This window comes from Taudactylus pleione, unplaced genomic scaffold (genome assembly GCF_031769625.1).
Source record: "Taudactylus pleione unplaced genomic scaffold, aTauple2 ptg000515l, whole genome shotgun sequence".
In the NCBI taxonomy this organism is placed as follows: Eukaryota; Metazoa; Chordata; class Amphibia; order Anura; family Myobatrachidae; genus Taudactylus; species Taudactylus pleione.
The window spans coordinates 3,021,289-3,036,395 of NW_028284917.1; the positions used below are offsets into that span (position 1 = coordinate 3,021,289).

General features: G+C 46.1%; 1 protein-coding gene across 7 annotated transcripts in view; it reads right to left on the reverse strand.

The window, feature by feature from the left end:
- PLEKHA7 (pleckstrin homology domain containing A7) overlaps window positions 1-15,107 on the reverse strand; it is a 112,721-nt gene that overhangs the window by 30,607 nt on the left and 67,007 nt on the right. For 5 of the 7 annotated variants that reach the window (XM_088450336.1, XM_088450335.1, XM_088450340.1 and 2 more), the window contains exons 7-11: window positions 12,204-12,370; window positions 7,262-8,299; window positions 4,314-4,803; window positions 3,705-3,791; window positions 714-767 (exon numbers count right to left, since the gene is read on the reverse strand). In XM_088450336.1, the coding sequence (XP_088306462.1) occupies window positions 714-767; window positions 3,705-3,791; window positions 4,314-4,803; window positions 7,262-8,299; window positions 12,204-12,370 (1,836 nt within the window). The remainder of the gene's footprint in view (window positions 1-713; window positions 768-3,704; window positions 3,792-4,313; window positions 4,804-7,261; window positions 8,300-12,203; window positions 12,371-15,107) is intronic. The other 2 variants (XM_088450337.1, XM_088450341.1) reach the window with 1 other exon arrangement.

The window sequence follows — 15,107 nt, forward strand, 5'->3', positions numbered from 1 at the left end:
CACTATACGATCCGCCATGCGATACATATTGTTCCGCGGTGGATCGGAAGGGTATATCGTACGGATTGTGCAGTGTGTACGCCTGGTCAGTCTTTTACTGCTGAGCAGCAGATGGGAGACTGCAATGAATGACACTGTCATACAAGGGATCATGTACTCTCTGTACATACGTTTTGCTACATCGCACTATTCCGTCACTGGGTGCACACGTTGTATAGCGTGTACCCAGCTTTAGAGTTGCTCCTCTAACACGGCAACCAGACTATACACAGACATTCACATGTTTTAATGCCTACTTACTCATTAACAGTCATTTTATTTAGAAATATTTCCCAGCTACCTGTCACAGCCCTCATTACACAGAGCTTCCTTTGTCTTATACAGTATGTACACACATATATTACTTTTATTGTAGTCAGACCATTGCAGCCTGCAGAACTACCCAGGACTGGTAACAGGGATAAGCTGATCTGCTCCCCTGCAGACACCTTTCACCAGTAAATTGGAATGATAGGAACCCACTGAATAATGCAGCTGATAGGGGATCCATTGTACCTATTTTTAGGTCTCATACTAGATCCTAGACTGGTCCTTAGCAAAATGTACTACATCTGTGGTGGGCGCACAGTAAATTCAGATCACAGCCATTTCTGCAACAGTGCAGCTGATCACTCAGTGTTCCACACCAGGAAATGAAGATGTAAAATTGTTACCTTAAGATCCAAGTACTCCAGATCCTTCTTCAGCTGAATGTACGTATCGTCCGCCTCCAGGAGAAAACAGACAGCACGTTATGTACAGAACAAATGGTGTATATGACAGTAAAAATACATATACATTACACCTCCTGTGTGTCCCAGGTAATGTATAGATAGTGTACACCTCTTGTCTGTCCCCCAGGTAATATATAGTGTACGCCTCCTGTGTCCCCCCCAGGTAATATATAGTGTACGCCATAGTGTACGCTTCCCAGGTAATATATAGATAGTGTACACCTCCTGTGTGTCCCCCAGGTAATATACAGTGTACACCTCCTGTGTCCCCCCCCAGGTAATGTATAGATAGTGTACACCTTCTGTATGTCCCAGGTAATGTATAGATAGTATACATCTCCTGTATGACCCCCAGGGAATGTATAGTGTACACCTCCTGTGTGTCCCAGGTAATGTACAGATAGTGTACACCTCCTGTGTGTCCCAGGTAATGTATAGATGGTGTACACCTCCTGTATGTCCCCCAGGTAATGTATAGATAGTGTACACCTCCTGTGTGTCCCCCAGGTAATGTATAGATAGTGTACACCTCCTGTGTGTCCCCCAGGTAATGTATAGTGTACACCTCCTGTATGTCCCCCAGGTAATGTATAGATAGTGTACACCTCCTGTGTGTCCCAGGTAATGTATAGATGGCGTACACCTCTTGTATGTCCCCTAGGTAATGTATAGATAGTGTACAACCTTCTGTGTGTCCCAGGTAATGTATAGATAGTGTACACCTCCTGTGTGTCCTAGGTAATGTACAGATGGTGTACACCTCCCGTATGTCCCAGGTAATGTATAGATGGTGTACACCTCCTGTATGTCCCAGGTAATGTATAGATAGTATACACCTCCTGTGTGTTCCCCCTGGTAATGTATAGATAGTGTACACCTCCTGTGTGTCCCAGGTAATGTATAGATAGTGTACACCTCCTGTGTGTCCCAGGTAATGTATAGATAGTGTACACCTCCTGTGTGTCCTAGGTAATGTATAGATGGTGTACACTTCCTGTATGTCCCAGGTAATGTATAGATAGTATACACCTCCTGTGTGTTCCCCCAGGTAATGTATAGATAGTGTACACCTACTGTGTGTTCCCCAGGCAATGTATAGTGTATGCCTTCTCTGTACCCCCAGGTAATGTATAGATACAGTGTCCTCATGTAGGTATTACACATTATACACATATTAATGGTGGAATGGAGCAGAAGCTGGGATAGGCCATGCAGAGGCTGCAATGAAAATCAGTAAAATAAATAATATTATGTCACTACATGCCGCAAATATATTTTCCCTGTGAATCGTGACAAAAAATAATCCCAGCAAAATAGCAGTAAGGTCATAAAACTGTAGCAGAATTACCAATAAAATGTTGTTTTGGTGCAATGAATATCTGCAGTTTCAATAATAATAGGCCCCAGAGCAGGGCGCCCTCTAGTGTTGGAGTTATGAGATGTAACCGGTCACTAGAAGTATGACTAATAAAGGTTACTGCTAGGCGATGAATGCTGGGGCACACCTGCTACATCTGCTTATCATTTACCAAAATGACCTCATGTTGCGTTTCCGTGGGTCAGAATAATCAGACCCTTTTTAATGGGCTGGACAGACCATGGCGCCCACAGTGGCAGGTGTATTGAGAGCACTGTCCTTGCTCGGTGCTGAGCAATGACTGGAAGCCGTGGTCCAAATGTTTACAATGGAATTGAGGACAGGATGTACAACAGGATGGTCAGTGGCCTCATGGCTGTGTTATTACATCATTGTGATTAGTCTGCAGTGTGGGAGATTACTCACACCCCTTATGTTATAGGGGGTTTCAGGCTGCACCTCAACACTAACAGTCCATGCAGGCAAAGGCCAAGAGATGATGCAGACGGTTTGTATCGGTGACGACCTGTCGTATCAATCAATAGGTCATGTATTAATGCAGTTTATGCAAGATGCCGTTAAAATCGCCTCAGCCCTGTTCACATAGATTATGGTATTAATGGGTGCCAAGGGGCACTAGCGGGGAGGGGGGGTCTGTCATGTGGTCATTAAGACTCATCTGAATGGGTGATGGGTGTTATATGCCGGAAAGGTTGGTGACTATATAGCTGGGTGTATCACACAGGTAAATGCAGGATTTAGGTGCTGCGCAGCAGATGCATTCTATGAATACTGGCGCCGCACCCAGATACGCAGCAGCGATGGGTGGAGCACGGGGGAGCAGCGGGTGGTCACCACGAATGAGGCATCAAGCGGCTGACCTGGGAGGTGAGATAGGTCGGCTTACGCTGCTTTAATTTGCCCACTGTGTAATATCGGATGCTGCCCAATTTAGCCTGGTGTCTCCTTAACCAAGTGAGGAGCAACGTAATCTCTTCAGGCTGCGGGTATTATAGACACACTGTGAGAGAGAAGTCAGACACAACAGGTTCATGCACAGGGCTCCCTACGGCCCCATGCCACACAGATTAGAGTCTCTTGGGGCACAAGTAGGGTGTGTTACGGAGGACATCAGTAGTCTTCATTCTAGCACCCTGCACCCGTCACAACCCACCGTGCAGTTCCTCTTTCCTGCCTGGGGTGTCGCTCTCTGCTCTGGTGCTTCTAACACACTCTGGTCTGTATCTCAGCTGTTTGTTGCATCAGCTGAGTGTGCTAGAAGCACCAGAGCAAAGAGCGACACCTCAGGCAGCAGAGAGGAACTGCACGGGGTTGTGACAGGTGCAGGGTGCTAGAATGAACACTACATCAGGGCTCATTAAGAGGACACAGAAGCCTCTGAGAAAAATCAGATTCATCCAACTGGTTCTCTTCTCTCTAGTGGAGTCTCTGATGGAAATGTTTACGTTTTGGTATGATCTCTGCAGCCATTTGTCAGAGGTCTCACATCATGTAACACTTGAGGTAGAAACTACAAAATGGCAAAATAAAAATGACAATGAGAAAGCTCTTACCGACTTGCCATGCAAACTGGGAGCACTTACAGTGTGAGTCATGTACCCCATGGACGGCATAGACCGACGATCTATGTGGGCTGCAGACTAGGGAGACAAGAGAAGAAGAATGAGCATGAGGGGCCACCTAGTGGTCTGGGCAAAGAGTTGCACACTAACAGAGAGCACCTACACCTAGGGAACCAGAACAGCTGGACCTGACCTCTCATGCAGGGGTGTAATAACCATAGACCCTGAGTGTCTGTCTTATACAGTGGAGCAAGGCCTGGAGGCCAGTCCCAGCAGGGTGAGATCTCCTCTGTTACTGTAGAGCTAGAGGAGTCCCTAGATGGAAGGTGGGAATCATGCAACTATAGGTAAGGTGAGGAACGGGGGTCTCACTGTGCCCATGGGATGGGGCTTCATTGCCTCTAGCTCTATCAGTGCTCTAGAATCCCCAGCGTTCATTACACACACTATGCAAGTAAAGCCAAACCCTGTTTCACTGCATTTTCTTGGGTCCAATATTTTGTGCTTCTACTGTAAGTAGGTACTGGAATAGTCACTTGCTATGCTGTTACAGCTGGATTATCCAAGGCTATAAACATGTCAATGGTCTTTTCACTATACCTTCACAGCATGGACCCGAGTCTTCTGTGGTGACTCAAGGTAGGGGACATCGACCTGCCCATCCGGCGGCCGGACAGTGAGTCTTCCTGCTGGAGTGTGGGGTCTTCTTGGAGGAAATGCTTTTGCAGGTGCTGGTGGTGGGATGTCGGATGGAGAAGGAGGAACAGAAATGGATCTTGGGACATCCAATAAGCTCTTTGCTCTGACGCGGTCTGCGGCATCCATAGACCCCATATAAATCTGCCCAGTGGGGCTGCCATGCTTAAACTGCTGTCTCTGCTGCCACTCGTAGAGCTGCCACACCGTCCCTTCCTTGGTGGCCTTGCGTTCCTGATTGGACATCTTCAGGTGGCTAACTCGGTCTGCCGCATATTTATAGTCACTTGGCAAGTTCCGGTTGGGTGGTGGGGAGCCGCCGGAAGGATGTCGGTTGGTCTTTGGCACAGTTTGGTATCTCTCAGAGAGAGGCACAGGGTGGTCCGGACCAATGCTGGAACAAGAGGAACGAGGTCAGAAATAGGAAAGATGACAAATGTAAGCCACTCGCTCTCGTGTGCGCAAAATCACCAGCATTGCAATCTCCGACCTCACGAACCCAATCACTCCCCTATGAATACACTTTCATTACGTGTGCGACGGAGTCTGAAACTGAACACAAAGTGCTGGGTTGCAGCAGCCGCGTTTTTTTTCCACGCCGAGCTTCGTATAAGGATTCAGCTTGCGCCGCATTGGCATAATGAGGACGCATCTGTAAAACAATCTAATTCTGATCAGAGCGATCGCAAACCGGTTTGACCAATGAGCTAAGGGCCTGATTCAGAGCCGGACGCTATTTGCGCTCGCTCGTTCAGAAAAATGGGCTGGCTATTTAAATGAACCGTTCGCTCTTTGCGGTCTGTTCACGCCTCTATGTCTGAACGAGCGAACAAAACATGCAAACGTAATTTTGAAAATAACGCCCCCTGGCCGCTCGCATCATACGTCATGTCTGCTATTTATTAGATTAATCGAGTACATCGAAAGGCGTATGACCTGCTCGCTATTCTTGTAGTTGTTTTTTTCAACCGCTATTTTGCGAGCAGTTCTGACTATAAAACAACCAAGTGACGTGGTCGATGACGCTGCTTTGTTAATTATGCACACCCTTAAAACGCCCGTTTTGACCTTTAAGCACGCCTGCGTTCGGATCTCCACTCCCCGTTTCAAGCACCTTCCCCTGTTACCACCCACAAACGCCTCATTCTGTCACTCAAAATAGCAGGCATTCGCTATATAGCGAGCACACGATTTTCGTCCGCACTGACTGGTTCGCGCATGCGTATTAAAATCCGTACGCATGCGCAGTTGTGTGAACATCGGTAGGAACGAACGAGCGGCCGCTTACGAGCGGCTCTGAATCAGGCCCTAAGTGTCACGAGGACATGCGAGAATCCGTATTTTCTATTGAAGTTAGATTATGATAACTCACTAAGAATTGGATTATTTTATTTTATACGTAATCCTTTAGTGTGTGATCAGAAATTTGAACTGTAACGCAATTCATTCATCTATTCTGGTTCTAAAGTGTTTTCATCTTCAAAGCTGTTTAACTGGGCATGAAATAAATAAATCAAGGCTACAATAAAAGGACCCACAAAAAAAGAGACAGAACTCTGCACTCTACATTAACCGGTTTACTCCTCACTTCAATTCATATCTCTTCACACGCTATTACTGCCCATGTATAAATAGTTCCATGTACTGAATACTCTCTCCGTGACCTATTGTAAAGAATATGACTGAGCAGTGATGACTGTGTCATATCAGCGACACACTGCGTTTATTTAAGTGGTGCTGGGGATACAGTTGTGTACACTGTTGAGAGCACAGGACGCTACCACACTGGAAACATAATTTAATCAGGGGATGTTGCTACACACCATATTGCTAAAAAGCACGGAAGAGGCCAGAGATACAGGTATATAGATTTAGTAAGCTACAAGCCGATAAATAATAGTAATATGAAGGCGGAAAACACAGCTAAGCAGGGATCCTCAGATACAATTCACACGATTGAGAGAGAGACAGAGAAAACCAGATTGTAGATTAACACGTATGAAATATCACTACAGATTTCTATACGTGACTTTTTCCAGCGAGCCTGCAGGGGGAGCTATAGCTACTACACTAAGAAACCATATTTAGAAGAACCAATATGACGGCTCCCATCAGGAACTTATACAGGGTTTATATCACCACATTCAGTGCAATATGTGACAGTGAAACATGCAAATATATTGAGTATTGCAGTCACCAGTGAAGGCCGACAAGATTCCGGGACCCGTGTGCTCAGCACTACAACACAGGGGCCGTTTCGGACACGGATCTTGGTTCACGGAAGCAAGTGGCGAGTTTCTGCATATGCGCAGGTGCGACTTCACGTATTTTTGCAAAACTCTGTCTAATTCTGAACCGGACGGAACTTGGGAGGATCTGTCTTTCTGGGCCGGGAACTGTGTGGTGGCAACTGTGTGGTGGCAACGCGATCGTACGGACCCACCCTGATTTACGGGAATGTCATGGGCAGCGGCACATTTTCCCACTAGGCACGTCTAAACGGTAACCACAAAGTTTAGCCTACTTGGTCACATTTATTTAAAAAAAAAAAAAAACTCCATCAAAATCAAAAATATTCATTTTTCAGCTGAATTAAAAACGTTACTTCACACTCGGTAAATCCTGGGAATCGGCGGATTCTCCTATGTATCTAATAGTCCAAACAGGAGATCCACGTGCCTTGTTCAGGCCTAAGCCCTGCCCATATGGACTCCTGACACAAGCAAGAGAGAAGCACCGGACCCACCCAGCACAGGTAACGTTCTGTATAGTAATTTAGGTTACCGAACTTCAGATCAACACCTGTTCCGTGTCAACAATTTCTTAAAGAGGATTTACAGAAAGTGTCTTACCTTTTACTGTCTCCTTTCTGTACCTTTACCCACTGCTCCACTTGGCCCATAACGCTTTTCCTCTGCACCTGTTTCTCGGAATTGGCACCTGAAACAAATCTTCTCTTATAGGTGTCTGTCCCGTTCTGCTGGATGGGACCGGCACTGACGCGGAATGAGGGCGGTAGGGTCCCGTTCCTCTCAATGTTCTGAGGTTGTAGTGTCTGTGCAGCAGAGATTCGGTGTGTCCTGGAGAAATCTGTGAAAGCCGACTGCCTCTCATTGGGGATAGAGTAGGGGGCTGCTTTTCCTCCATTGGAATTTAAGGTGTTTTTGTGAGCAATGTAACTATCCCGGTCTCCCAGATCTCGAGAGCGTCCCTGATCTCCTACTTCCCTGTAGTGCGGCTTGTCCCCAGCATCCCGGTTTCGTTCTCTCTCGCTTGCATCCCGGTAGCGCTCCTTTCCCCCCGCAACATGGTACCGTTCCTTGTTCCCTGTATCCAGGTAGTGCTCCTTGATACCCGCATCCAGGTATAGGTCCTTATCGCCTGCTGCCAGGTACAGCTCCTTGTTCCCCGCATCCCGATAACGCTCCTTGTCCCCCACATCCCGTTGGCGCTCCTTGTCCCCTGTGTCCCGATAGCACTCCTTGTCCCCCATGTCCCGAATGCGCTCCTTGTCCCCCGCATTATGGTGTCGCCCTTTCACCCCAGTATCCCGATAGCGCTCCTTGTCTCCCACATTTAGGTCGGCGTCCTTTACTCCAGCATCCCGGTAGCGCTCTTTGTCCCCAAAATCCCGATAGAACTCCACCTCCCCGGCATCCCAGTAGCGTTCCTTGCCTCCTGCATCCCGCTGATTTTCTTTGTCTCCTGCATCTCGATATCGTTCTTTGTCCCCCGAATCTCGTCTCCGCACCTCTGGCTTGGATGGGAAAGGCTCCTTGGATATCTGATAACTGGTTCTTACTGGGGCCACTTCAGGTTTTGCATATTCTTTGAAAGTGTCAACGTGGTTATTCTCAGGAGACAACGGCCATTCCATGTCATCAATCTCCCTAAATCAAAAAATAAATAAAAAAATGATTCTAGCCATGTGAATATCAGCAATGACTAATACTTATTCCGGGACAGCAAAATATTCCTCTCTACAATTAACGCTACATTAGTAAAATATCACACGTTACAAATCACCTAAAAAAATAAACGCCCTCTGTCATGTTCCATAGGCTCCACGATACGCTGGCAGCGTGTCCCTCCATCCACATCAAGCCAGCAAAATGAACATGAGCTGGTGACTCTCTGCCGCCAGGATCTGGAAGCTAGTGGATGTCCTGACTGCTCCACACACACACAGTATATTGCTGAGCTCTGGCTTACAGTTCCCGGACAGAGCACAATTCCTGAGCTGACGCAGTCTCTGGTTAGAGACTGTCCTACAGGATCACTAACACTCCTGCTGGGGTCTGCAGAATGTTTCAGCAACTCAATACAAGACGATGCACTATGTCAGTTGGTAATTGGCGTTAGAAAGCGAGGAGCAATTATAGCTGTCCTGCATGCATGATGATTGGGGAATAATGAGTAGTACAATCTGTGAGTGAAAAGAGTGTGAGGAAGGGTGGGGAGCTCATGTCTACGTGTTACAGATATGAAATAAAACATGTGTGTGAAGAATTACACACCTATGTGTGACGCGGAGTTAGCAAAAATTACTGCATAAACTATATTTACAGGGAGCCGCACTAAGGCAAGCACATCGTATACAATGGGAGCAGCGCCACCTTCAGGTCACAGAGGAAATCATTAATGTCAGTGTGCCCTGCTTTTGTATGATGGTAATGAAGTTTCACATGGTCGCATAGATGTTTACATTGAAAGAACAATAAAAAAATAAATTATATGTCCACCAAGTTCAAAATGTCATTCTCAAAAACCCATCTGATCCAGAGGAAGATACAAAACATACGATATAGCGTTTCCTATGAATCGTCAAAGGGGGAAGATTCTTTACAGATTCCGTGCTAGCAATCAAAAAGTTCCCCAGGTCAACATACTGCATTGTACTACTAATGCCAGCATCCCCAAATAATCAGCTTTGTCTAATTCTTCCTGTAAATGACCTAGTGTCTGTAAGTAACAGTTATAGTGGAAGACTATTAGTCACTGCGCTTGTAAAGAATCATTTTCAGAGCTGGAGAACAAATCTCTTTACTCCCAGCTGCAAGGAGTCTCCTGGTGTCCTCTGCGGTGACCTTACACATGGCCACAGAATATTCTGTACGGGCCATTCATTTAATTATACCCGGTGACCATGTCCCTATAAATGTTCTCCGCTATGTAAATAAATGGAACTCGTACAGGCCTTCCTCATAACCGAGATCTTCAATAATTTAGTCGGCCTAATAGGCAGTTCCAGGACATTTTTTGTGAATTGGTGCCAAAAACTGAACTGTATATTAAAGGTGCTGCCTTTCCAGTGTCCGAAAGGGGCAGGTGCCATATCTTGTGCCCCATTCACACATGATCATATCATGTTAGTTCTGGGTGCAGCAGATATGCATTGCATGCTATCTACAAGGGTGTGGTACAAAATGATGGCATTCAGAATGTCGACATGGTCATAATAACGACATTGTGCATGTCGATATGAGGTTTTTCTACTGTTCGAGCCCTATCCGTAGCGGAACCTTAACCCTAAACCTACAGTGTCCATATAATGACTATATACAATTATACCTGGGTCCTTTGTCATCGCACAGTAACCCAATAGGCGGGCCCCTTGTAAGTTAAGACATTGGGTTAAACATTATCCTACTGTCATCTGCAAACAGAAAGTGCTATACAATTATTATATGGGACAATGTACACACTACTTTGAATGATAAGGATATTAGAAGTCAGAGGGGTGGGCAATAAGCAGCCCCAAGCTGTTTTAGAACTACACATACCATGATGTCCTGCCACAGTTTTGCTGTTTGGCCATGCTACTCTTGCAGGGCATGCTGGGATATGGGGGGGAACCGTTCATTGGCTGAGAGGCGGAAGGCTCGCCTCTTTCAACCAATGAGCCCTCAGCGGCGGGGATTCTATAGTTATACACCCGCCGCTGAGCTCTCATTCGAGAAATACTGTCCTTACAGGACGGTACTTTTGTACGGTGGCTCGCAAATTTTCGTTTTTCTGTTTTGCAAGGACCCCATGGGACGCCTACTTTGGAACGAAGAGGACCCGATCTTCGCATAGGAGACGGTGAGTATGGATATTTTATTTTTTTTTACAGGTACTCTATGAATTCTACTGGAGAAGGGGACCGATGGGCTACATAGGTGAGTACATGTTCATGTGTGTGCAAAGATTAATAAACATACTTTGTACGGTGTGTCTCTTCTGTGTTTATTTTAATATTGCTTTTGCTGTGGAACTACAGGTACCAGTTGGCCCGTAATGCCTCGCATGCTGGTTACTTGTGGTTCTCCAAGTACCAGCATGTGGGGGAGGCTTGCTGGGATCTGTTGTTCCACAGCAAAACACAATATTTTTACTTTAATCAAATGTACTACACTATCAACCTGGCACCCACCGCCCCAGGGGTGCCGGGGTTAGCCCCGGGCTATCAGCCTAAACATGGAGTGCCCTGGAGAGGGGGACCCCTTTATTGGGGGGGTCCCCAGCTCCCCAGGGATCCCCAGCCTGGGCTTACTAGCAGTCAGGGCTAATGCTTCGGCTGGGGGGGCCCGGGTGAAAGGGTTCCCGTGGCTGTGGCATTAGCTCCCTTGCTAGAAAAAGTCCAATGCTGGTTCTGGATAATACAGGGGGACCCTACTAATTTTTTCCTCCTGTATTTCCAGAACCAGATCAGAGCCCAGTGCTGGTTGCTCAAAGTATGGGGGGCCCCTACGTCGTTTGTCCCATGTATTTTGGCAACCAGAACTGGTTCTGACTAGCCCGGTGTTGGTTGTGCTTAAGTACAGTGGACCCCTACGTGGTTTGTCCCCTGTACTTAAGCACAACCAGCACTGGGTCACCAAAACACCGGGGCTGGTTGCCTTTTTTTGGGGGGGGGGGGGGGGAGGGCGGGGGTTTCGGGGGGTTAGCACGCCATTCTGTTTATTATTTTCCACAGGTTTTTTATTTTATTTTTACTGCAGCAGCACAGACGGGTCTCTCTGATCCCGTCTGTGCTCTGTGTCAATGACACAAATGCTTGTAGCACGGTTCTTCTGGTCCGTGCATGTATCCGACTCATTGAAATACACAGCAGCAAAGACGGGTCTCAATGATCCCGTCCGTGCTTTTGTGTCAATGACACAGATGCATGTAGCCCGGATCTCCCTGGACCGTGCTACATGCATCTGTGTCATAACGCACTCGATCTAATGATTTATGCAAATCATTAGAACGTGCACGATAGATTAGGCGAACATCGTGCAGCTTTTACTGCACATCGTTCACAGCAGCTGCCGGAGAGAGTTCAAGAACGATTGCATACGAGATCCGCATCGTAAGCAAATCGCAAAGTGTATGGGCACTTTTATTCCTTACTACTCACAAGATTTCATAATGAACACAGAAGCAATCACAGCATCTATACAGATATTATATACATAGATTAATACAACTTGTATTACACAGCATTGGTCCAGAGTCAGAAGCCTGGGGTTACCTGCACATTATAACATTAGTCCAGTTATGTATGAACGGCACGTTGGTAACTACTTTCTGGGCACAATCCATCAGCCAGTTTCTATCCAGACAGGTAATGATGCAATATACACTGCAGTCACCTGATCCTACCCCCTGCCCCGTAATGTGCGGATAGTTTCAGTCCATTCTGGCTGCTGCTATTATTTTCTACAGTGGTCCTGTAACATCCCATTAAACAGCTTTTAAGTTAACCGGCTGAGGCCCCAGCAGCCGCACACTGGGATACACAACACACCAATTCCGCAGACCACTTGCCTGGTGCTCTCGGGGGTGGTTTGGATGAGGGCAGCCTGGTTCATCACTCGGATCCAGCCGTTCATGTCCTCCTGGGTGTCAGCGCTGAAGTAGTAGGTTCTCATCCCAGAATGTTCCCGCTGGGAACCTTTCTGCTGGATGTAGACACGCATCCCGGAGTGTACAGCCTGTAACACAAACATACAATTACCAACACGCATCCCGGAGTGTACAGCCTGTAACACAAACATACAATTACCAACACGCATCCCGGAGTGTACAGCCTGTAATACAAACATACAATCACCAACACGCAACCCAGAGTGTACAGCCTGTAACACAAACATACAATTACCAACACGCATCCCGGAATGTACAGCCTGTAACACAAACATACAATTACCAACACGCATCCCAGAGTGTACAGCCTGTAACACAAACATACAATTACCAACACGTAACCCGGAGTGTACAGCCTGTAACACAAACATACAATTACCAACACGTAACCCGGAGTGTACAGCCTGTAACACAAACATACAATTACCAACACGTAACCCGGAGTGTACAGCCTGTAACACAAACATACAATTACTAACACGTAACCCGGAGTGTACAGCCTGTAACACAAACATACAATTACCAACACGCATCCCAGAGTGTACAGCCTGTAACACAAACATACAATTACCAACACGCATCCCAGAGTGTACAGCCTGTAACGCAAACATACAACGCAACCCAGAGTGTACAGCCTGTAACACAAACATACAATCACCAACACGCAACCCAGAGTGTACAGCCTGTAACACAAATATACAATTACCAACACGTAACCCGGAATGTACAGCCTGTAACACAAACATACAATTACCAACACGCATCCCAGAGTGTACAGCCTGTAACACAAACATACAATTACCAGCACGCATCCCAGAGTGTACAGCCTGTAACACAAACATACAATTACCAACACGCATCCCAGAGTGTACAGCCTGTGGCACAAACATACAATTATCAACACGCATCCCGGAGTGTACAGCCTGTAACACAAACATACAATTACCAACACATAACCCGGAGTGTACAGCCTGTAACACAAAGATACAATTACCAACACGTAACCCGGAGTGTACAGCCTGTAACACAAACATACAATTACTAACACGTAACCCGGAGTGTACAGCCTGTAACACAAACATACAATTACCAACACGCAACCCGGAGTGTACAGCCTGTAACACAAACATACAATTACCAACACGCATCCCAGAGTGTACAGCCTGTAACACAAACATACAATTACCAACACGCATCCCAGAGTGTACAGCCTGTAACGCAAACATACAACGCATCCCGGAGTGTACAGCCTGTAACACAAACATACAATTACCAACACGTAACCCGGAGTGTACAGCCTGTAACACAAACGTACAATTACCAACAGGCAACCTGGAGTGTACAGCCTGTAACACAAACATTCAATTATCAACACGCAACCCAGAGTGTACAGCCTGTAACACAAACATACAACGCAACCCAGAGTGTACAGCCTGTAACACAAACATACAATTACCAACACGCATCCCAGAGTGTACAGCCTGTAACACAAACATACAATTACCAACACGCATCCCAGAGTGTACAGCCTGTAACACAAACATACAATTACCAACACGCAACCGGGAGTGTACAGCCTGTAACACAAACATACAATTACCAACATACATCCTAGTGTGTTCAGCCTGTGGCACAAACATACAATTATCAACACGCATCCTGGTGTGTTCAGCCTGTGGCACAAACAATTACCAACAAACAGGTGTGTGCAGCCTCCGGCACAAACACACAATATGTACAAAGCATCTGTATTCACGGATTCAGTAGCATGTGCTGGAAAACGTTACACAATAAACAGATTTGTCTAACTACTCTGCAAAAAGTAACTGAACGTTCTGCTAAATTCATTTACTGGCCTATAATGCTCAACGGGGAGCCATCTGTGGGGGCTACTCACATACCATGTTTTCTGGGGTACAATCTCCGCAACAGATAAAATCACAGGGACATATTTGTCATTATACAGCGTAATGATTCTTATTGGTATCCAACATGAGACAGAGACGGGAGGTCCCTGAAATTACTGGCTACAACACAGTGCTTACCTGATACACTATTAAGATTATAAACCCAACACCTTCTAAATGCCAAATAACCAGACTCCTCTCAGTACATAACAAACTCACCTTCATAGAGGAAGTAGATGAAGCCCGTGAACTGCGTACAGGATCTTACCCCATCGGAGGAGCTGAGAGACCCCCGTCCTCCTCGCTGAGACTACGCTGTGAGACTGGGAGCTGTCGGACATGCACATCACTAACACGAACTGACAGGCATTGAGCGGAGCTCTAGTGGGCTCAGCAATTCTCCGGGTGATCTAATACTCTGTTTATTCAGCTAACAGGGGCCATTTCCAATTGTTTCCATTTACCAGTCTCATCCACTGCCTCATGGGAGGTAACGTACAGACGGGCCGTCCACGCAACTGCCTATGTGTGAGGAAAGTCCAGCGAGCACTGATCTGAGACAGTACGTAGATAAATCCATATTCATAAAAGTTCTCTCTCTCTCATAATAAGACCCATCTGTCTGCAGACAAATCCTAATAACTCACAATCCGACATCGCCTGCATAAGCTGCTTTAAATGTTAATAACTTTTTATGCATAAAAATAAAATGACAATTAAATGTATACGAGCTGCAATAAATCAGGATTTACATTCATTTGGAGAAAAAAATAATAATAATAATCCATTGTGGCCAATAAATGAGAGTAAATAGCTAAAATGAGTCTAATGCGCCAAGGACTAATGAAAGAGGCGCTCGCTACGAAAACATTTTAAATTAAATCTTGCTAATAGCTTT